The sequence below is a fragment of the Dermacentor andersoni genome, chromosome 2 (assembly GCF_023375885.2).
Source record: "Dermacentor andersoni chromosome 2, qqDerAnde1_hic_scaffold, whole genome shotgun sequence".
Lineage (NCBI taxonomy): Eukaryota > Metazoa > Arthropoda > Arachnida > Ixodida > Ixodidae > Dermacentor > Dermacentor andersoni.
The window spans coordinates 194092537-194117566 of NC_092815.1; the positions used below are offsets into that span (position 1 = coordinate 194092537).

Below are 25030 nucleotides of genomic sequence, written 5' to 3' on the forward strand. Positions count from 1 at the left end.
AGGTACGGTACAGTACGCTTCTGCTATACCTGAAAAATAAACACCATGCAACTTTGTCAAGTGGACAACTGACGTACAGCCTGCAAACTCAAAGCCACATTAAAGCACCGTAGAGTCTACGCCACCGCACTTAAATTCAACACTTCTGTGCCCGCCATGGTAGCTTTGTGGCTATGGCATTGCTCGAGGTCGCGGGTTCAATCCCAACTGCGGCAGCCGCATTTCGATGGGAACAAAATACGAAAACGCTCGTGTAATAAAGTTTAGGTGCTCGTTAAGGAACCCCAGGGGCTCAAAATTAATCCATAGTCTGCCACTATAGCGTGCCTCGTAATCCGGTTCTGGTTTTGACACGTACAGTCCCACAATTCAAGTGAAGTTTAACACTTCTGCCCCAATGCTACGTGCCGTGTGAGGCAATGACAACAGTAAACTTCTCGGAGGTTATGAGTAATGGCGGACAACACTAGCTCAAACAAACACGTCTCGCTGCATGTTCTGTATACTACAAAGACAAACAGCAGTAGTGCACGTGAGGTAATATTTACCACCAACTCACCACTCTTGTATTGCACTAAACGTTGAAGAAATGAAACATTCGCCGTCAACGTCACCGCTCATTATTGTCAATCAAAGCAAACAGCACAGAAAGCTTCGCTTATGTCGATTCCCACAGTGCGTGGGATCCGCATAATTTTTTTTTTATTCAAAAGTTTGCTTTGAAGCATGGAATGTTTGGCGCGTGCAAGTTATATATACATGTATAGTTGGTCATGTCCAATGAAATCTAACAAGGGTCTATGGTGCCAACCACAGATCCACATAATAGTCAGGTGGGTGGCTTGGTTGTAGGCCCACTTTTGACAGGTAGTGGCGTCTTGATGAGTGCAGTCTAGGGCAATTCCACAAGAGGTGCGGTAGATCTGCGAAGGCAGCTGGGTGAGGGCAGAAAGAACAAGTTGCACTGAAGGCAGGCCTACGGTCCAGAGCCCATAAACAGGTTGCAGTTGGCGTCAATGCAGCACCCACACGTATCCTTCTTAATGCAACCTCTTTGCGGTGGAAGACCGGGTGGGAGGTCTGATCCACACGGAGTAATCAATGGTCATGTGGAGTGTCGAAGGACTTCCTTTTCTGATAGCCAGGTGAGGGCGGGGTGTTGCAGGAAGAGCGGCAGTGGATATATCACTGGAGGTTGGTGACTGGCTGCGTTGGCATGATGTGTGCTGGTGAAGGGTATCGAAACAATTCGCATTGTGCACGGGAACATTGACACTTCACGACATACTTTTTCAGACAAAGGCGATCCGTTCAATACCGTGCAAAGGTCTTTCACTGCTTGGGCTGAATCTGTGAATATAACTAGTTTTGATGTTTCTTGTAGTTCTCATTGCAAGGTGGTGAATGCGTCACATATAGCCTGCAGCTCGGCGAATATAGACAGCAGCATAAGTGGAATGTAATAGTGGCAGTTTACAGTTAATCAAGCCGTATCAAAGGTTCCCCACGCAACCTAGTTAATATGAAATAAAGCAAAAGTTATCTATTCTTGTTTTTCAGTAAAGATATGTCTCTGTGGAGGTTCTGTGTGCTTTCAAAACTATAAGTTAGGCTTGCAATTTATGCATCATGGCAAAGCGTGCTATTGATAACCTGGAGAGATGCAAGTACAAGTAATTGTAAAATATAGAAGAAAAATTGCCCCTGCTTGTGGGTAAGCCTTCCAGAATTGTTTAAAGTGAAGCAGGCCACTGACCAAAGTAAAAATAACAATAAAAAAATGTTTTGGGATCCATACGGATCCTGAAGCATTGTTTTATTTTTATTTCGACCTTGGTCAGTGACCTGCTTCATTTTAAAGGGAAGCTGAAACGGTTTTCAAATTCCATGAATTGCTTGGGTTGGGAAGAACAGACCTATTATTTTCGGTTCTGAAATTTTTTTCTTCGTTTTGTTAATATAAGGGGCGGAAATTGCTTTCTAAATTCCCCCCGTGGACACGCCCCCGTTGCTTCCCGGAGTGCCGTGTGAGGAGGCAGCCGGAGGAGAGAATCAGCGAGAGTGACGTCATTCCCGGGGAGCGTGCTGGCGGACCGACGCGCTGGCATGTGCTGGCGTTTCTTTCCATCCTGTGCTTTACTAAACAATGCTACGAGAGATCTGCCGCCGCTGATGTTTGCTTTCTTTTGCGATTCTCGTGAACTGTGCTTCCTTTTTGTGCTGCGTGAGTGCCTACAGCCAAGGGCGCCCAACATGCCTTCGTTCTGTGCAGCATTCGGCTGTGCGAACACAGGCGGGCGAGAGGATGTGGTGTTTCACATGTTCCCGAAGGACAAGAAGCTTGCAGCGCAGTGGGTCCGTGCGGTGAGGAGAGAGAATTTGGTGCTGACGAAATCAACTGTGCTGTGCTCGGACCATTTCCGCGACAGTGATTATCATCGAAGCTTGACAATGATGCGATTCCAATTCCGGTGTTCCGGTGCCCACATTGATGTACTCGAGAAATGCGAACATTTGCAGCCATGAACATCTGGTAACACAGTTTTAGCGCAGCCGGATAGCCTTACGACCAATGCGGAAACGTGTTGTTGCTAGGCTTGCCTAGCGACATTCGACATACGGCTGCAGTTACTGTAAAGTTATTGTGTTTACCACACGGCGGTGCTAAAACTGCCTAATATCTGTGTGTCAAGACTAGCACGCAGCACGCATACCGAATCTTGATCGAGCCACAATCGCAAAGTCGTCGAACCATAGTCTGAATATTGCACATATAATCGTCCTGCAGGGCCACATCGATCTGGATGTGTATGATAAGCAATTTCCATGACTGTACCTCGCAGCATTGTATGTGCACGCTTTGAAACGTGGTACTTATATTCGCGATCGCGTATCAACACGCAATAAAAAACACCGAACTTTAGACAAGCAGCGGCAAGGTGCTTGACATCGCGGAATTGCACCCGTGTTTACAATCTAATGAGAAGTTAGTGCTTCGACATTCTTCCAGCAGCAAGTTCCCAGTGACACTTTAGCACGTTATTTTTCCTGTCATTGCAACGTGCAGCTACATGAAAAAACATACGTACCAGCTAATATTTCCAATGCGCGAGAAGCTCGACACATCGTTCTCGCTGTTGGCACACTCAACATCGTCGTTGTCGCCATCGTTTTCTGTATCGGCAGTCGGCTCGAACATGTAAGGCGAAGATACAAGCTGTCCGAGACAGCGAGAATGTTCCATAATGCTTACAACTCATATGTCAAGCCAGACCAGAACAGCGTGCTACGCTCTGAAACGGTGGCGCCGACCGGTGATCCCCGTGAATGACGTCACAGCGGTCCCGACCAATCACAGGCTACAGCGGCGTTCGCACGATGCCATGAGGCGCCGGTGCACGTTTTCTTGAAAAAAAACAGCCGCTTGCGTTTGTTTCCGCCCTTTTTAAACTAGGTATTCGTGTTCAATGGACTAAAAACTGTAGTATGCCGCAGGGAACTCATCTTTTCTAAAAGTGTTTCAGCTTCCCTTTAAGCAATGATTTTACCTGACCAGACGGTATTCCGTCGAACTCTTGACTGCCTTTCAGAATGTGGCAATGTTTTCACAATGCTTGCCTGGCTTCAAGTACGAGTGCTCGTGTTCACTTTTGAGTTCTTTTGCACAATCACTTTAACTCATGCGGGTGCTCATGTGTTCAGGAACGGCTGCTCTGCGGCACCGTGCAACAGTGGTCACAGTTGGCAGATTGCTATGCCGTGGGAATCACTTGATGAGCCCCCAAAAGCGGTTGGAGTTAACATCGCAGGTCGGCATACTCACTCACGTGTGCATTGACTCGTAATCTTTGCATACACAGGCACGAGACAGATCATTAGTAAGCGAAGAAGGGCACACGTGAATGTGAGTATTAATGACAGTGGGCGCTGGTGAGCTAGAGTGGAGGTGACTATCAACGGAGTGAGTCCTGGTTAACGTGAGTGCGAATGGAAGTCAGTGACGGTGATTTTTTGTGGACATGAGTATCAACGTGAGTGACCGCTGGCGAGTGGGAGTGGATGTGAGTATGCGAGTGAATGAGTGCCAGTGAGTTGGAAGTGACATGAGTGTGATCGCGAGTGGGTACAGCACTAACCACTTCATGCTTTGCCTTGGCTTTGAATTGTTTTGCATGCCTTTTGGAGAAGCATCTTTAAGCTAATTCGTACCTGGATGGCCTAGAGTCATTGAGATGGCGCCTCGGAGCTGGCTTTGATGTCTTCGAGCAGGCTGCGTGCCGCGCTCTCCATGCTGGCTTGAAGCTGCTGCCCAGTTGGATCTATGGAAGGGTAACACAAGGACAGCAACCATCGTTATGCCATGTTCACCACAGTCGCACCTCTATACAAAGAATGCGAATATAATGAATTATTGAATTTAATATGTTTCTTGTTAACAACAGCATTTTACAGATACAGTTGACTTCTGTTCATTCAATCCTGACGGGGTCAGCAAAAACGTCAAAATACACTGCTGCTTCATTTGGCAGAATTGGCCCGATTATAACATGTCACTGAATTGCACGCACATCCACTTTGCATGGATTCAATGTAGAAAGCTAACACAGAAATGATTAGAGCTCCTAAACAAAGTAGACGTCAAACACGTATCCGATTTTTAATAAGTAAAGCGTAGCATGCCTCCAATTCTGGGTATAAGAAAAAGACGAAACCAGCAAATTTTACCTTCACAAAATGTCAATTTATTTTCTTAATGTTCATCATTATCACTCCCAGACAGCACTTTATCGCTGTTTATGAGGAACCACAAGATGCCATCCTCCGTGTGGTCTGCAGATCGTTTCATATGCTGCACTTATCAAATGACTCCGCAACAACTGCAAACGGGATGGTGGCCAGAGCCTAGACTGACCACTTCACTAGTTTGCCCTCCGACGCACGAAATTCTCCAGAACGCCAAGGTAATGTGACATGACTTGTTGCTGCTAGCTCAATATGTAAAATAAATGATTGTTTGATTGTGCTTTGGTAATCAGACTACAAGCAGTGCATTGTGACATTATGAGACAAGTTTTCTGCTGCCATCCATGGTTGCCCATCTTGTGATGAAAAGGCCATTATGCTGGCTAAGCTGGATCACAGTGTAGGCTGTTGCGAATGCGGTTTCGGTTTCAAATCAGATGGCACCGCGCAGTCAATTTTCAGATGAATTTCCTTGGCAAAAAGGGCACGCGTCTGATTTGGGTAAATAGTACCAGGGGTGCGCGAATATCAAATGGTAGATTTCAAATCAAATATCAAATCGAATTAAGAAAAAAAAAGGCGTTTATCACAAAATTTAGTGCTCACAAATTTTGGTTCCAGAAAAGACAGAGCTTCTCATTCTCCAGAGTCTCCTAGCATTGCCTAACAAGAATGTAACAAGTTATCAGTAACTAGGGCACAGAGAATTCAAAATATACAGTACAGTTTACTCTTGTAAAAGGCAACTCCAAATTAGCACTGATTACAGACCAGTTCTAGTGTATGAAGGTCTGGAAAATATTTTATTGTGGTAGCAATTATATGGAGACCCCAAGCGAATTTTTGCTGTCGTCGCTGTGAGGTTCTATATATATTTAGATACATGTAAGGTGTATGCCATGCTATATGTGATGATGATGATATGTGGTGTTTAATAGCGCAAGGGCCAGGTATGGCCAAAGAGCGCCATGGCAAATGGTAAAACCATGCTGTATGTCACGCAGTATATGTGGCTTATATTGCCATGCCATCCTATCAATAAAGTTGCTCCTATCAGGTCTTGCATTCTTGACAAAATTATTCCTCAGAATTTTGAGAATGGAGGCCCAAAAACAAATGTCACAAAACAAAACACTGACAGCGCATGCCTTTTATCTTAAATCTTCTCAGACTTAAATATGAAAAGTATGAAACAATAACAGAGCTCAAACGTGATAATGATGTAATTTTATCGGCACGGCTGTACACTGGCTCCGGGATCGGCCCATGAAAGACATTTTAAACATACCTGATACGGGAAAGTGGTGGTAAAGCCACAAAGAAAGACATTGGTTTTAATGAATAAACATAAATGAATTTATCCGATGGCAGAGAAATATTCAAACAGAGGACCCCTAGCACAACAGCTTGTTTTTACTTAGTGCGTTTGCATTTACTTCAATTCATACTGCCACTACAGCTATGAGTCTTACACTTCGTGTAATATTCTAAGATGTTGATATCTCATTCATTGCATTGCCCTTCCAGTGAACTGTGAAATTTTCTTATTAACAGAATGTCTGTTGAATAAAATATAGAGATTTTTTCCCTACGAAGTTAAAGAATTAGTGATGTTATGTTGTACTGAATAACATTGAGGCTCTCAGTTTAATAGTGGACCTGTGTTTTAGGGCAAACTTTTAAAGCGGACAATGTTTTGCTTCTCAGTTTTCCTCCAAAATACAGAAGGGTTTTCCTATCTTAAATGCAGGTAGGTTAGCATAAGGCTAATCTGTGTGAAAGATGAAAGCTCGGACCGCGCATCATGTGACACGATCACCTTTATGCACATAGCTATCGTTGGTGCTGTGCAAGTCCATTGCGGTAGACACCGATGGGAAACAGTACTGCATCCGCTTGAATCTAACATGCACTTTTTTTCCAATAGAACGGGTCCAAAAATTGCATGCGCGTTAGAATCGAGTACAATCAAACCCACTTATAACGATACCGGTTTTAACAATATATCGGTTATAACAATGAGAAGCTGCTGCACCGGCGACTTTTGCATGTTTTCCGTGGTGAAAAGATCCGCTTACTACAATGCCTCGATGCAGCATTTTTGGTTATAACGATGAAGTCTGGCTGCTGGGTGTCCGAGCTGGAAGGTAGTGAAATGCGAAATCCTTGAAAATAAAAAAAGAAAATGAGAAATTCGAGCCACTGCACGATGGACTGCTGCTCCAATAGCCACCGCGCACTCATTTTCCAGCCATCTCCACGCGGCTCTCTTCCATCACCCTTCCACCCCTGCGAACAGGAATGGGCTGCGCCCATAACTCTATACCGCCTTACCCTTCACAACACGAATGGACCGTGCCAACTGCGCCGCAAGCAGATTGCTCGCATGTTGCTCACTGGCTCCTCATTCAATGCAGTTCTGCAAACAGCTTAGTAGCGTGCGTTCGTCTTTGTTGGTTGTGTCGAACTCGTTCCTGGCCACGCGGTTTCTCAGCTTCATTTGACTTGCTGCCGAAACAGAAGACGGCTGGTCCATCCACTGATCATCGGCAATGCACCACGTTGCCGGTGAAAAGAAAGCGCACGGCTATAGATTTGGAAACTAAGTGCTTCTAACTGATGAGACGATCGTCGTGAACGTGCTTGCGTCAGATAGCAACGGCGATGACGGCAGCGATGACACGGTAGGGCAGGCTGCCTCAACGTTGTCCTCACAGGTGGCCCGGCAGATGATTCAGTCCCTCTCGGGCTTCATTTTTGCGAGGACCCTTCTGCTGCACTACATGGAGCACTTGAATGCCTTAGAGAAGGATGTCGGCAAGCGTTGCGTAAAGCACGCATGGCTGACAAACATAGGTTTTCTTGTGCAAGCCAGTGAGAAGTACGTGGCGAGATGCTTATGGTGATCTCTCCTCAGTGTTTCTTGCAGATTTATCAAGCTGACAGGCTGCCGCAGCAGGCTTCTCGCAATTTTTAAAAGGCCACTTTTGGGGCTACGATGCCCCGGCTGTACTCGCATGCATGTCACTTGCCACCCGTGACACCTCTTTGCAGTTGTTATGGCAGTGCCATTCTTTAACGCCAACAGCCGTGGTTTGTTACATGTGATCGGAGCGCCCAGGAAGCAGTTAAACGAGAGAACACAATCAGCAGACGGGTGGAGGAAGGTGGTGGGGAAGCGCACTAGCCTCCCCACCTATATAGTTTTCTCACATCAGCTCTGCCATCCCCCTATTTTGATTTTTTCATGCAACCTGGTTATATAACAATTATCGGTTATAACAATAGAAGTTTCGTGGCACTTGAATATCGTTATAAGTGAGCTCAACTGTATGACCCTAAATCTGCGAAGTGCGTACGGCCGCTTCGTACGCGCTTTGCGCCTAGCCGCTGTAGCTTCCTCCAAAGAATGGCTTAGGTTAGTCCACCGTCCATCTTCCCGTATTCTGCGTTTGCTCTATCAGCATAGAAGTGCTGACTGCAAAGACACGCCGAGTACATCACAATGCTGCAATTAAAAGGAAAGCGATCATGTGTGCGGAGACGGACGGAAGTTGGGCTGCCTCCCTGGCATTCGGAATTCCTGCAACTTGCGTGCCAGACTGGTGCCAACGGGAGAGGTGTTCCACTCCGGTGGCTGCTGCGTACGGTGTGGCCCCTGTCTTGAAAGCGATCTGTGATGGAGATAGTCTACGCATCTAGGCGCACCGCACTGTGTTCTTGTCGCTTCGTTCGTGTTGAAGCGAGAAGTCGCACAAAGGTCGATTTGCTCGGTCCTGCTACCGCACTTCCTCACTCCAGAGTTTTGATAAAGAGTTTCCGCGGTCATTGAGTGAGACATGTCCATGTTTGCTTGCGCGCACTTGACACCATGCTTGTTAATTTAATTAGTAAGCATATGTCTAAAAGTTTACAAGGCCAATAAAACTACAATCCTTACTTTTCGTATAGCTGTCTACTAATTTGACACTGCAATCGATGCTTCGCCTTTAGGACGAAGCTGCAACTTTTATTTATCGCGACTTTAGTGTATTGCGAGTAAATATTTGTTTTTCCAAATGAGAGAAAGTTGTATTTCTGTATGAAATAATGAGATGCGCGTTACAATTGAGGGCGTTTTTTTTGTCCTTTCTTTAGGACACAGAAAATGGCCGCACGTTACAATCGACGGCGTGTTAGAATCGAGTAAATACGGTAGGTGCCTTTTCATTGTTAAATTCAGTGTGATTTCCCACATGCCAACGACTGAGAAATCGGGAGGTTACGGCAAGTTTGCGAAACGCTGCCCCTTATCTATGTAGCTGGGCAGCCAGCGCACTAGTCACATGACGCTTTCATGCCTGCTGTGCAAGTCCAAAGTGTCTTGTGACGGGTTGCACGAAGCCACAAACAAGAGACCGATGTGCATCTACTAACAGCGCTAGGGACGAGAGGCCGCCGTATGGTGTCGCCAAGATGGCGACTATGAGAAGCTATGTTGTTATCCCATATACTTCTCGCTTTGGTTTGTGAGGTGGTTTGTCAGCTTTCCGGGTGTCATGTGGCTGCTCTGAATAGAACTGCATCTATTCGGCGACAAACCGCAACTTTAGTAATTGAAACCCGACGAATCAGCGTCAATTAGGCAGTGTGGCCGTGACAAAAATTTGTCACTGCCATGTGCAAAGGACTGCAAGCCATTATGGAATGCTTGCCGCTAATTTGTTTGCACACGTGACTCATTAGTGATTGGTCCCAAGATCATGTGTACGGCTACTGAGGTGGCGTTAAGTTTGTTCCGGCGGCTAATCGGCCCGATCTTTGCATATGCTTTCTCGCTTTCCAAAATACCTGCTGCTTTTGGTAATGTTCTGTGTCTCGTTATTGTTTCAGTCGGCCCTTTTGACCTGGAAGAACCTTGTACCGACAAGGGCAGCCCCCGGCCAGAGCAGCACCGTTCTGTGAATTGTGGTGTTCAGGCACAGTGTGTGTGATCCTTGCATCAGGCTGACGTCTAGGAGCACTCGCAAAGACAAAGTCTGCAACCATGTCCGCAGCATGCTCGGCGTTCCTTTTGTGACGAAAACAATGAAGCGTGGTACTCGCTTGCGTGGCTTCATGCAAGAGAGGCTCCATGGCTCATCCGACATGCAGCGCTGTGCTAGTCTCTACACCGAATGTACGAAAAAAATAAAGAATAGTGAATGTTCAATTCACGAATCAAATTATTCGAACTATTTAATTCAATTTGGTGATATCTGAGTATTCACACACTCCTAGTAAATACTGTAATAATTAATTGTGAGCTACCATTCTCACTTAAAGATCTTCCTGTGGAAGGCTGAAGATAGGTATTTTTTGAAGAGGGATGACTTAAGTTCAATGCATTCACTGCACACCAAGTGACCCCAAGACAGCCACTGCCGCTATTAGAGTCCCCACTGGGGTCAGGCGTGTGGGGCTGAACAGCCAAGTTCAAATTATCCGACCAAGGTCAATTTTAGGATAGAAATATTTAAAGTTTGGGCCCATAAGAGTGCACAAGCACTGGCTAGCACCTTCCGTTGTGATCAAATTAACTGCAAAATTGAATTGACCGGAGCAGAATTAACGGAAGTCTACTGTAAATGCTTATAATGAATAATGAATATAATTAAGATATTTTTGTGCAGAAGACAACTTCTATGCAATGAATTCAAACTGTATTGCCATTTTTAGCAGTTTCTCATTAGATGGGGTAGATCTTTTACAACAGAAAATGTTGTAACCTGCCATAGTAATGTAAGGGCTTCGTTGCTGGTGCTGCTAAGTCCGAGGGCACAGAATCAATCTCTGGCCATGGCAGCTGTACTTCGATGGCGGTGAAATGTAAAAATGTCCGTGAACCGTGCATTAGGTGCACATTGAAGATCGCCAGGTGGTAAAAATGAATTCGAAGTCTCCCACACTACGACGTGCTTCACAATCATATCATGGTTCTGGCACGTAAAACTCCAGAATTTAATTTTTTAATTTAGAAAATATTGTAGCAGGTTCTAGATCAAACCTTTTTTTATCCTTTTCAAACCTGTCAAATATCTTCCTCTTTTCATTCAGGCTTTCTCCAATCATTATACAATAGACTTAAATTGAGCGCTGAACAAAGCTTTGCAGTAAGGGCACCATAAAGCTAAAAAAACGACTTGTGCTTGATATTATTTTATTGCTACTGTTAGTGCTTTACGACTCTTACGAGCATAAAGAAACAGACAAACTTCATGTAGATACCCAAAACAACTACAGACGTTGAGCAGCTTGCTAGTTATGTGGCGAGATCTGGGGGTGGCTTACAACATCCCAAGAGCTGAGAAAAGTCATAATGATTACGATTTTAAAAATACCGACAACTAATGCACACGACAGACAGTCGGTTCGATTTTCATAATGGTTCTCCATGCACTGCATTTTACTTGACATACGCGAATGGGCAATTTTCATTTGCTACATTGTAGGGCTATGGTGTGAATTCAACCAGCGAAGCAAAGCAACAAGCGTAACTCACCGGTAGCCATCATTTCGTCTGCTACACAATCGAGCTTCTCCGATGCGTCTGCTTCCATGATGCTGTCCAGGAGCTTGTAGCTCTCCTCATTGTCCCCTGCAGAAACACTCACATCAAAGAGCTGTGCATGCTTTCACCAATCCTACTTGCACAACTGGCCACACAGATGTCAGAAACAAAGGCTACAATGAAACTATTTGGGCCATCGGCAATGTTACGCTGAACAAGGTAGATCTAGTCAGATCACTGAAGCTAAGCAACAATGTGTTTGCTTAGCCTCTGGGAATGCCAAGTGTTGATGGTTTCTTGCTGTACAATAGTCAGGTCTTCACCTTGGGCAGGACAGTTACAGCATTCACAGTTGTCCGCATTTTACTATCCTCAACGAGCACTACTGTTAATAATAGCAGTAGTGGGTTTTGCGTGATGAGAAAATGATGTCATTGAGCATCACTAAGCAACACTGGTGCACAAGACGTGGGGTCATCTTTTGTCCATCCCAAGCCTTCATTTTGTCCTGTCAGTTTCCGACTATCTCAACTAGTGGAACCTTGTAAGTGAAATAAAATAAGAATTTTAAGCACGTGGGACGCCATCCGCAAGTCCTTAAGTGAACAACATAGTTGGATGGGGAGAAATAGGCAAACATTAGCAGATAAAACACTTTGCTGCCATGCAGAAATGATTACAATGTATAAAAAATCGAGACATTGGCCTAATGAGGAACCTTATTCCAGGTCTCCTGGGCAGTTTTGGCAGACTCTGGTTTTGGCCAGTATGGGCTCTTCAATCTACACTGAAATTTCAGTTCTGAGGCATTCTTGTATTCGGTCCTGTTGAAACCTACCTGCAGTGCTGGTGAATTGATTTTATGAGACTGCTCAGTGGCAAGATGTTTGGGATCAACGGGCAATGTGGCACATGTTGTTGGCTATTGGCCAAGCTCCATCTCCCCAGAACTGTTGCGGTCGAAACAAGGTGGGCATGGCAAGTGCACTGGACGAGCTACTTTCCTTCACAAACCGTGCTTCCCCCTCCTGAACTCGAGTGACATGCGCAAGCACATGGCTGGTTCAGGGACTCCTCATCCAGGGGCTCCAGAACCAAGGGAGCAGTGGGAACAAGCACCCCCACAGGTTTCTTTTCAGGGGGATTGAGAGGGAGCAGAACTGCCCTAACAACCCTGACGGCTGACACCCTTTTGATATACTACATTAACCATTGGTTTTACAATAAAACAAAAAATAGTTTGTGCAGGTGAAATGAGCTGCAGATCCCACCCCCACTCAAATATCACTTCTGAAGCCCTGCTCTTACTCTTAGCTCTCAATTCCACTCAGCGCTGTGTTGCTATGGCAGAAGTCTTACAGGCCCACTACGAGTTGGATGTGAGCCCTTTGCTCCCACCACTTGTTGAGCTTGGTAAACTGCTATCCTATCAGACTAGAGTAGTGTCTATGCATAGCCTATTGTTCTTGCAAAAGCCCTGACCTGTTAAGCTGCAAGTGTATCGCTGTCAAAAAAATTTCACGCATAAACAGGCAAAGGCGTACAGAAGAGAACACAACATGAGCACCAACTCCAACTAAAGGTTTATTTCTGAAAACCAAGGTTATATGCTGTTTATATATTGAAAGTATATACAGTCAACAACCAATTTTTCGGACATGCTCAATAATTCGGCCGTCTTTACGGCACCGCCATGTACCCCGAAGCTTCGGCGCTATGTAACGCCGAAGCCCTTCACTGTATGATTTCCGTTTTGCCATGACCGCAGGTTCGAAACGGCAATAATCGAAACCACAAATGCAGCTATTTTGTTTATCTCGCAGCATCGTGCGTCTCGCAGCATCGAACAAGCACTCTTGCACGCCCATCTGCTAGCAGCTGTAGCCGCTGTGGCAACACGAGGCCTAGTTGCTTCAATGTTCGCCACCAAGCTTCCTGCTGTTCGATGCGGCGTTTTTCATCAAAAGAATTCGCCGCTGTCAGCAATGGCACCGACTCCGCCTTTGTCACCCTCGCTGATGGCTTCGAAGCACATAAAGTACGGCACGGGTCAAACACTGCATAGTGCCTGCTCCCGAAAGCCAGCTTCACCGCAATACAGCAGTGTTAGGCAGTCAAGCATAAGCAATGTATTGCGGTGAAGCACACCGAGAGGGGAAAGGGGGCCACTGTCGTGGGACACAGTATCCATTCTTTAATTATACATGCAGGCACCCATCATTTCCCGTCACAGTACAAGAACCGATACTCCTAGTAGGTGTGCTGGCAGGCCTTCAGAGCTGTTTCAGACGTGCCTGTGATGATTACAGCCCTTCGGGGCAGTAAGAGGCATGCATTCTCTTTTTGTACTGCCCGATTTTTCGGACATTTTCATGGCACCTAGGAAGTCCAAAAAATCAGATGTTGACTGTACATGTTTTCCAAAATAAACCATCAGTTGAAAGCAGTGTGCTGTTCTCTTCGTACATCTTTGTCTGTTTATGCGCCAAATTTTTCGGCATGAAACAATACCAACTTGCTGTGTAGCATCTCTGGGTTAATAAACATGCTGCCGGTAATGATACGACTTTGGAACCTTCTCTGCGCTATGTTTGAGAGTCAACAAACATTTCTGCAGTGTCATACACACTAAGACCTCTACTGACCATTGCATGCTTGGTGAGTGCTGTGTAAGCCAATTTCTACAGAGTGTAGCCACTGAACAATTGTGGTGGCCAACTTACCAAGATTAAACTGTTCAAGCAGTGTAAGAATTGCCCATGTCACAGTGCTTCACACCTACACATGCATTAAGAGAAAAACTTGAGCACCAGGGAAGTAGCTCAGTGGTTACTGCTGTTAAGCATGAGGTCACCGGTTTGATTGCCAGCTGTGGATAGAGGCCACATTCCAAAGCAGGCAGAATGGAAAGACGTTTGTTTACCTAGTATTGGGTGCACGTTAAAGAATACAGTTGGTCAAAATTATTCCAGAGCCACAGCTTCTTAGCTTTCTTGGGAAGTACATAACATTGACTGCAGAGCAGTCAACAGGATTGATTTGACTTTGCTACAAATGCAACCGATCCGTCCTCACAACAATGCTCCTCAGTCTCTTCTTCGATCATGGCGAGCTGCCAAAGCCCTCTGTCAATTGGTCTGTTGAGCGTGCCCGTCTGCCTCAACCCAATGACACGAAGTCAGGCATTTATGTGCCATGCTTTTCTCAAAATGTAGTCATCTACTCGTGATTGATTGCAAGTATATTCATCATACACTCCACACCTAGTACCATGTGACCTCTCTTTTGCTAGCTGTATGCTCTTGATGTGCCATCACACATGTTCCATGTGACCTCCCCCTTTATGCAAGCTCCCTCCCTAACATGCTATGTGCCTCCAGTGTAAACACCGATTCTACAAGATTAAGAAAAAAGAAATTTTCTAGCGGAGGCTCGAGGTGTAGCGATAGAATGTGGGAAGAGGTTAAGCTTGGGAAAGAGTGGTGAGGCTATACTACAGAGGTGCATTATTTGCTCTTGGTTTCATTGCAGCCAGTTCGCCAACGCAAGGAGTATGTGCCCCGACGGAACACACCAAAGCACTCCACTGCACTACAGAACACCGCAACACAGTGACACATGAAAATGTCACTCACATTTTATGCGTGCCACCTCCTTGGAACCTGGAAGAGCAAACAAAATGAGAAGAAGAGGTCAGAAAGTCTAATGTTTCCAATAAGGAGAACTGCCAGCTGACACTCGGAAGGAAATGAAAGCCTCACTTGTGTGAACCAATTAGTCGTATTGCTATTCGAGCTTGCTGGTGATCCATAAGAACAGTAAACATAGCGTATCAGTTAGCGCTAAGTGTATCCAGTTCATTCATTGTTTGACCTTGTCTGCAATGGGTCACGTTTACTGCTCTTTATGTACCAACGAAGTGTCAGTCAAGCAAACTTGTTGGTCAGGTGAGGTGATACCATATACGCTGACCATTTGTCCTGTTTACACAAAGCCGATTTTGACAGCTCAGACAGCAGTACTGTTTTGTGTTGGAAGTGGGCCGTGCAAGAAGCTATCCTTAGAGATCGCGTTGGGCTGCCACTTACTAGGACCCAACCCACCTTGATATTCCTTTGCACCAATTCCCTAGCAACATGGAACCTACGTCTAGATTCAGGATTGGCAACCCAACTTTGTTGGCTTTATGTAAACAAGGCTATATATATATATATATATATATATATATTTATATAGCTTGGACATTTTTTATGGAAGATGCAAAATATGAAGCAGCCAAATTTGTTTTCGACAGAACGGTGATTCATTCTTGGAGTGCCGACTACTGTATATCGCGTTGGTAAGACAGTCCTGCATAAATTGCTTTTCTGACTGAACTGCTGGCTTATTCGCACTTAATTTTACACCGAATTCATCTTCACGGTGGTATTTAACCCCATGCTTAGATGCAGTGCTTCTACATTCCTCACAGAAGAATTCAGATGTACAGACGACTTCCTTTCATTTGACCTTGATGAGACGGACTAAATTGATAGAATTATCCGGCGGGTCGACTTAAACAAGATGCAGGAAAAATACCAAAACACACAGCTGAATTATTTGGTAGTGTTAGCCCGATCCTAACATGCCTCCGAACCCAATGCGCGCCACCTTTTCATGTGTACAAAGTATAAAACTAACACAAAATTGACACTAAAGCTCCTAAGCAACGTTGAAATGCAACGCGAACCCGATTTTTCAGCAAGAAAAATGGGAAAGGGTTACGCATGTGAAGGAAAATGGCGGCCGGTTTTCTAAAGTCAGCTTCACCGCAATACAATAGTGTTATGCGGTAAAGCATACGCCCGCCGCGAAGGTGGTTTTGGCTTTTGCATTTGATTGCACCGCGCAGGCGACTTTCGGCTCAAATTTATTTGAAAAAATAAATAAATATGGGCCTTAGAGCCGGGTAAATACCGTAATCAGACATTGTGATCTCTGATTATTGGTTGAAATATTCCTAGGGCAGGCCATAAATGAATGTTTTCGACGGGAGATGACGTCCTTAAACACGCTCACTGTACCCTAAGCTCCGACGAGACAGACACTGCCACTAAAGGGGTCGCTATTGGGGTCACCTTAGGGGTCAGGCGCGTGCGTACTGACTGGTCAAGCTTGAATTATTCGGCGAAGGCCAATTTTAGAATCGAAATAACGAAAGTTTGGACCGATAGAAATGCATGGGTGTAGGCCGGGACCTTGGTTGGGGATCAATTAACCGGAAAATCATGTTAACTGGAGTAGAATTTACGGAAATATACTGTACACGTCATTTGTGGCATACTGCATCAATAAAAAGGTTTTTTTCTTCAGCAAAGGAGACACTGGTGCTATCTGTCCAAGCATGGCAAAAAGTCTGCTGTGGAGATGATGGAATGTGGAGCTGTTTTGCATTACGTGTAATAAGCAGCACCATTATTAGTGATGCAAAACTATAAGTAAATTGACTATCGACAATATTCAATGTTCTTTAAACTACAGATAGTGTAAAAAAAGATCGATCATAGTCATATCAATACTATCATAGTCAATTTACTGATAGCATCGCAGCACTATTACACTGTTGATGGCATAATACTATTGATAGCTTAAAAAACTATCAGTTAGAATATTATTACATATTACGCATTACAATATTTCACTATGAAGCTATTGATAGCGTAACAAAAATATAGATAGTATTCTGATAGTTTGCTATTGATGGTGCAATCAACAGCTTTGCAATAACTGACTATCAGTAACACTAGTTCATGCTACTGGGAACAGGAAAGCATTCCCAGTCAGTGGCATGAACAAAAAATGTCGCTAAGTTCATGTTATAGTGTTTACGAGTGGTACTTCATGTAATTTCGCAGTATTGATAGTGTGCTATTGATAGTATGATAATGACCGCACTGTAGATAGTACCAATAGCACTTCCGATTGTTCTGCATCCTTAGCTGCTGTTCTTTTGATAGGGACAAATACACTGTCAGTGCTGCATCACCGCAGAAAACAGTGATTGGTGATTTATAGGGTTTTACAATTCAAATCAACACAGGGGCTACGAGAGACACCCATAGTGAAAATGGCTTCGGATTAATTCTGACCACCCGGGCTCTATATGTGCACCCAAACCTCAGCGACAAGTGTTTTTGCAAGCTGCCTGCATCAGAATGCGGCAGCTGTGTCTAGGAACCAAACCTGCAAACCTCACAAATAGCACAAGGACCAAGCCACTGTGGCAGGTGATTGCATGCAGTCCACAGTTGTCTCATTCTACACAAAGCAGGGACATTCTACCATCCAAACATGGTGTTAAGCGAGACCCACCACCAAAAATTCAAGTGTAAGGGTGAGGGAGATGAGCTACTTTTCATTTACGCAGGCTTTTAGACGAAAGTCACCAAGGCCCACCATGGTGTAAAAATTAATGATGCTGAGGCGGTGAATTACATGAAGGTGCATTCTTGCTCCAACACATAATATATAGTACAGAAAAGCCGTCTTCTTGTACATCAAGGTAAAAGCTTTGCTTCCTGAAAGAAACTGGTAAATGAAAGACACTCCACATGTTTTATGCTAAATAATAGTCCTGTGACAGACGTCTTTCATTGTCTTACAAGTATTACAACAAAACTATTAGATAAAGTAACTCTTCTATTGACTTAAAACCACCAGTTTACCGATAAAAAGCACACTCGGTCCATCACAATTAAAAATCTAAAGACTTGACAAACATGCGTATGTGTATTTGCTGCCTTCCGAGGAAAGTTGTTATGCGCTTATGTGTATCTCTTGATGGTGGTGCCAGTTTGCTACATTATATCATTAAGCAAGCAGCAGCCAGTGCAATGAGATGTCCTTGTGCTCTCCCTCTACGTAACTTTTTTGCTTGCCTACTGTTGCAATTCAGCCGCATAATATCAGCGACATTACCATTCAGTGAAGTTATCACACACCACCAATCTATAGCCTGCCAAAGAAGACCGAGCATATGCAATCCCCACGGACAAGCTGTAATCAAAGGGGCTTTAATTAAGTGTGTTGAGCAATTTCCTGAGCAGTCAAAACAGTTCTTTCCTTTTTTTTCCCTCACTCCAAGTTCCTTGGAATTTGAGATGTGATAAGCTACTGTGAAGTACTATAGAACAAAGAGATGATCCATGTTGAAGTAAGAGCTCATATTCAACAAAACGTTTTTCGCCTCAGTGGGACCTCAGGACAATAGCTGGCATGTTTCTGGCTTACACTAAGGCCTGCATTTCACCCAGCAATGGGCTGAACTAGGCTGAACGTCACAGAAGCTTCCCTATGCCATGAGATGCCATGAAGCTGTGCTTATGTCTGTTTGCAAGGTGCTGCGGTTTGATGTCAGCCACCCACAGAGCCTTTAGAACTGGGTCAAAGATACTGTATATACTTGTATATAAGCCGCACTTTCTTTCACTCAATTTTCTTAGGTACGGGTTACACATGAATCAGGCCCATTAACACACTGTACTGCCAGTGCGACAACTGCGTCAGATAATAAAAAGAACTGGTGACAGATATCAACATTTCATTTTCCTATTTATCGCTGCTTTCAAGCTAATCACTCTCGGACGAGCTCAGCTCATCGGCACTCTCACCACTGTTGGACGAGCTCGCCTCATCGGTGTGCATCCAAAGATGGTCGTCCTCTATGTCGTCCATGGCGTTTGATAGCCCTGTGACTCTAAAGCTCTTTGCAATGGTGTCCACTGACACGGAATGCCACGCGTCCAGAATCCAACCGCACACTTGCTGAAGAGATGCTCGCTTCAGTCGCCCTGTAGAGTTGTTTCGTGGTTGCCAGCGGTTATCCACTTGGTGTAGCACTGCCGAAATTCTGTCTTGAATGGCTGGTTTACACAAATATCAAGTGGTTGCAGCACGCTTGTCAAGCCACCAGGAGCTACGGCCAAGTCTGTTCGGCAGTCGGCCAGTCGAGCCTCCACTCGGTCTGTTAGGTGCCCTTTGAAGCTGTTGAGCACAAGATGGGCTTTGCAGAAAAACTAACTGGTGCCATCTTGTAGCACTTTGTGGGACTAAGCGCATTTCAAAAAAAAAAAAAAAAAAAAAAAAAAAATTGCGTATGAAAGTAGGGGGTGCGGGCTATACATGGGGGCGGGTTATACACGAGTCTATTTGGTATATGTGTGCATGAGTGACTGGATGGTGCCGCCTTCTAAACTTTCAAATTATTTATCACTGCTTCTACAAGACAAAGTGGTCAACACACATGTGCAAATTACTGTGAAAACTGGAATGTAGGTTGATGAGGAATAAAGGTTGACCTGTGGCATTGAGGTGAATAAAATGAAAAAAAAAAGAACTATATATATTGTCACGTGGTAGTGACGGTGAAGAAAGCAGCAATACGGTGGAATACAAAACTAGCTTTTATTGGGCGAACCTGTGCCCACAAAAACAGGCTACACTTATAGCACAACGATAGCGGCGAACACGGTCGGCGATCGTCGGAAATCTGATCAGCGAGTCAGGCGCGTCGGCTTTTATACAGCAGTCGTCGAATGTTCCAGACTAATCGTTCGGACCCGCGTACCTTCCACAAAGTTCTACACCATTCGCGTCACGCGATGAAATCAGATAACACAACGTTCGGCGACAACAGACAGCCGGGTAGAAGCATCGATAACATTCCAGAAACTTCGGATACATGCAGGCGCGTCCCGCGCTATGCGATTAGATTTGTTAGGTGGCGAAACGTGGTCGCCCGATAAAGATAAGTACACGTGTCAATATATATATATATATATATATATATATATATATATATATATATATATATGCGTATTTCAATGCAATAACTACAGACGATACTTTATTTGATACATACGCTCTTTTGTCATCAGAAGCAAAAACTGCACTTCCAACTGACAGGATGCTCATTCGGGTACGATTGCTTGTCACTTATGTCATCCTACAGAACATCATTGGTGATGTCCAAGGAATTTGTTATGCAGGACTAGGCATGCGCAACGATGTCATCGTGCGATGAGCGGCACACACTGTGCCCCGAGGTGCTCTTCGACGATCACTGCAGCAGAACTGCAGGCTTTGAGTGATGCAGGGTTTGAGTGACGTAGGTTGCCTTGGCAACAGGATCGCCATCGGTGCATCGGCGTGACCGCTCTGCCGGAGTGACAACGGCCAATGCGTGGTGCTACTGCCATGCCGACGCCTCCACGTCCGCTTGGACGGGGATCATGAAGTGGCCCATTTGTCCATATCGTCTGCTACGGCCAAAAAAGTGGTTTGCAGCGCCTGAACTTTACCATGTTGTAAGCTAATGAATTTGGGTAGGAACCTTTTGAAAATTTGCGTCATCCCAAAATTTGTATCAGGCACGATCGCATTATCGAGATTCTAATGTAGCACGCTGAAGCACAGCAAAGGGTTGAGACATCGTGAACTAAACCACAAGTTGAGGGATGTCCTCTGAGTTTGGCACTTCATAGGTGCCAAAATAGGAAGCAGTGGCATCTACGCGAGCATTCAAAATCAAATCTGAATTGCGCGCCACAGTGACGTTCAGTTGGCAGAGCATTGTGCATGCCCTGCTGCGCCACAGCCTTTGCAGTGCAAGGCGTTGAAGGGGGAGTGGGAGCACTCCAAAGGGGATCAAAGGCGATCTTTGAATTGCCAATAACTCTGCTTCAGTTGAATGCATTGAATAACTTCTTGCTTCGAAGTATTTCTCAAATGGTATATTTTTACGTGAAACATATTTCTCATTTCTCAACTTAAAAAATGTTTCAGGACCCTTTTAATCCAATACCTGTTAAATTTACACCCCGAGACAGCAGTTAGCGCACTTTGCACAACATATACATAGTCTACGTGTTAACAACAGCAACAATAAAAAAAATGGCGACGCTTTTTCTGTTTTCTTTCTTCCTCGTCCAATAGTGCCCAGATGGCAAGAGAAATTGTGCCAATGACCGCTACAGTTGCTGACCGTCTATTAGGACCTCACGGGGACTGCGAAAATGTTCGAATAAACAGGTGTCCAAAAAAGCAGATTAAGAAAAAAAAAAAAAAGAAAGAAATCCTTTATTTCCACGCACTTATTCGGGCTCGGCAGTAGGTTTGAAGAAATCGTGAATGCGCCGTTGCACGGTGTTCCATTTACGCGCAATCAGATAAGCCTGAATCTCGGAGAGGGTCGCATGGTCAGTGGCAGCTAAAAGTGCAGTCACTGCTTGTACACGCTCCGCATGCGACTGCAGCGTAGCATATGGTGCGTCATCTTCCGACTTGTATCGTCCGGTGGTGCAGCAGAAACCTGACGAATGATCTCGCCGTCGCCGAGTTCTGTGCATATCAGTACAGCAGTGTCAGCACCTGTGAAACTGTCAAGTGAGACGGTGTCCGGAATCGCAATGCAACCACTGCGCAGGTCTCGGCAGAACATTTTCGGCGTTAGTAGGCAGCACATCGGAAGACGACAAATCCTAGGCCTTCCGGCACCCACTTGCCAGCATTCCCCAGCGCAATCTGCGCGGGCACTGTCGGCGCCATTTGACACTTGATGCGATGTTTCCGTATGCTGCGCTGGATTCCCGCAACCTCGACACAGCACACAAAGAAAACATCACCACGCCGTCACCATTCGCACAAACAAAAAACGTGGCCTACTCGCAGCGTCGTGCACGAAGAAAGAAACAAATTGGCTGCTGCAGATTCTACTGTACTAAGCTGAGACCGGAACTGCTGTAGCCACGAACCAGGCAGAAACGATGATGATGAGCGGGGATTTGCAGTAGCGCCACTTCATGGGGTAGCAAGGAGGCTCCGTTCAAAACAAAAATGGCGTTCAGCAAGTCAAACCATGCACCGTCAGAGTCGGTGCATCGTGCTCTCGATCGAGTTGGCTCAAGGAGTGTCCGAAAAATCAGACGAGAGGTTGCAAGGTGTCCAAACTTTCGGCAGTTGTTATACATTATGGTCTATGGGGAGAATGGCGGTGCCGCAAAGCAGACCGAATAATTGAGCATGTCCAAATTTTCGGAGTCCAAAAAATCAGTCGGCGACTGTGTATAAGATGAGGGGGCATTTCTCCTTTAATTTTTTTTAAGGGGGAAAACACCATCTATATTCCGGTTTTTATGGCAAATAGCATATTTACTCGAATCTAGGCCGACCCTGATTCTAAGCCGACCGCCAAATGTCCGAAGCAAAAAAAAAAAAAAAAAAAAAAAAAAAAAAAAAAAAAAGCTTATCTCGAATGTAGGCCGAACAAATAAGTGAGGGCAGAGTTCACAAAATGAAAACAGCATTTATTTAACATGAACATGCCGAGCGCACTCTACGTCGTCATTGCTGCTAGCCTTATACACTTGCGGACGCGCGCAAGCTTGCCGCGTCCACGCACCAACGCATGTTGCTACACGGCTCGTACATGTTGAAACGCAGCGCGATCTCAGTGAACAACTCCTCTCTGTTGTCGCACGTTTATCGTCCTTATTGCTGCCATTTCCTCGTTGCGGCAAATGCAAAAAGCTTCTTGAGTTACCTCCTCCAATGATGGATGTTTTTCTCATCGATGCCGAAGTCCTGCCCGGCTTGAATGTTTGACGATGCCTCTGCAGCTAGCATAAATTTTCGACTGAAAGCGGTACTGCAGTGGCATCACCTGTTTGGTGTCATTACGATAACGCTGCGCCCCACTTCAGTTGGCTACTGGTGCAGCTAGTAGTGGCTGCAATACTGACTTTTCGAGATGGCCCTAGCTATGCACCACATTTATTATTTTCAATTACAAACTGGGCGTTTTTTAAAATCCCTGAATCTAAGCCGGCCCTAGAGTTTGGCATATATGATTATTTGAAAAGAACTATCGGCCAAGATTCGAATAAATACGGTAACAAGGATAACTTGACTTCAAACATTGGCATCAAGGCTCTTTCCAGAAATGCCACTGACAGAAGGAGATGAAGTCACTTACCGTCACTGAGCTCATCGTCCTTGATGCTAAGCAGCACAGGACTGTCCCGACCCTCGGCCTGGAGGCCCTTGGCAAAGTCAGAGCCATAGCCAAACAGGTCTCCCAGCTGCTCTCCAGTGGCTTGTGCTCCCTCGTTACCCCCACCGATGCTGGCAGTGAAGCATGACAGGTCCCCAGAGTGCAGCCGGTAGACTTCTTCCTCGGCCGACAGCTTCGCCTCCTCACACGCTGGTCCCACGGGAGAGGAACAACGAGATGTTAAGAGGTTCATTTCCACATTCTGAAAATGGTACGACTGTATACGGTGCGAGGGCCTTAGAATTCAGAGCAAGCTCCACCCACAAAACTGCATTTTCCTTCCACGCTCCAAAATATAGTTGATGATGATGTGTGGTGTTTGATGGCGCAAGGGCCAGGTTTGGCCAGAGCGCCAAGCCAATGGTAATTAGATCAAAGTGAAGCGATATATTACGAGCAATGAATGTTACAGGGCTGTAAAGGGGCCTAAAAGACGGTCACTGTAAAGTGTGTAAGAGCTACATGTAATAAAACTATGACAATGACTATGAAGTGTGCCAAGGACGCGAAAGGTGCATTGTAAAAGAGTTACGATGTGCTAAAATTGGTCATTTGGATAAAAATTCGAAAAAGCACTACTGCCCTAACAGATTCCTTGAAGCGCAAGGACCTGAAGGCGTGTGCTATACAAGGACTACTATCACAGCAGTATCCTCTAGAGAGAGGATGCGCTACGATACTATTTGGCCATTAACATGTAAAACCACATCATTCAAGAAACCTAGGACAGCTTTGGTGGTAAAAAGGGGTTCCTTACCAAGAAACATACCGGGATGGAGAGGGAGACAATATCGGTATGCTAGAGGAAAATGTTTCATTCTTTCTCTTTCGGCTTCCAGACACTCCACGAGGACGTGGAGGATGGCGAGCCTTTCACCACATCTACCACAGGTAGATGAACCAGGAGGTTCGTTGCCAGTAAGCACAAAATTGTGAGTACCATATGTGTGTCCTATTCTGAGTCTACAGAATAGGACATCAGTCTGTCTTGTTTTTGTAACAGGGGGCCAGAAACCTATCTTTGGCTTAATCAAGTGCAGCTTATTATTTGTTTCTTTGTCTCACATGTGTTGCCAGTAGCTTCGCAGTTTCGTTCACAAAAAAGACGAGGTCTGTGGCTCCAAAATATAGTTACCATGCATACTAAAGGAATTTCACCCAGGTCGGCCTCTTCTGCGAAATCACAGAAATGAGTGAACATGATTGGCTGGTGCATATATAAAAATTATTTTTGAGTTGGATGGCACTGTGTTTACCACTGCTTTTTTTTTTAGGTTTTCAATGACTGCAGTAGCAACCACCGTGTAAAAACGTGAACTGTGTGCACCAGAAGAAAATGTAGCTGATTTCACATTGCCCCAAAATGAACCAATACTTTTCATCATGTGTATTTGAGGCTGATTTGAGAGGTAACTGAGATGTATATTTCAAAACCAGTGGCCGTCACGGGATAACCTACTAAGTAGACACGTCGCCTTGAGCTTCAGATACCGATTTCAATCTGGCATCGCAATACGTGCTCTGAAATAGAAGCATGCGAGTGTTTGAAAATTTAGAATGCCAGCAGAATATTTAAATAAAGAACATGCGCTCGTGTGTCTCAGCCTGTTCTTCACCCTCGTCTTGTCTGCAAAAAGCTGCCTTCATGTCCTACCAACATGCCCAACAGT

General features: G+C 45.0%; 1 protein-coding gene across 7 annotated transcripts in view; it reads right to left on the reverse strand.

The window, feature by feature from the left end:
• LOC126540268 (uncharacterized) overlaps nucleotides 1-25030 on the reverse strand; it is a 90502-nt gene that overhangs the window by 7859 nt on the left and 57613 nt on the right. For 4 of the 7 annotated variants that reach the window (XM_050187072.3, XM_050187071.3, XM_050187069.3 and 1 more), the window contains 4 exons: nucleotides 23283-23510; nucleotides 14908-14934; nucleotides 11264-11359; nucleotides 4210-4319 (listed from right to left, as the gene is read on the reverse strand). In XM_050187072.3, the coding sequence (XP_050043029.1) occupies nucleotides 4225-4319; nucleotides 11264-11359; nucleotides 14908-14934; nucleotides 23283-23510 (446 nt within the window). In that variant the 3' untranslated portion in view covers nucleotides 4210-4224. Of the gene's footprint in view, nucleotides 1-656; nucleotides 1227-4209; nucleotides 4320-11263; nucleotides 11360-14907; nucleotides 14935-23282; nucleotides 23511-25030 lie in introns of those variants that run through there. The other 3 variants (XM_055075931.2, XM_050187067.3, XM_050187068.3) reach the window with 3 other exon arrangements.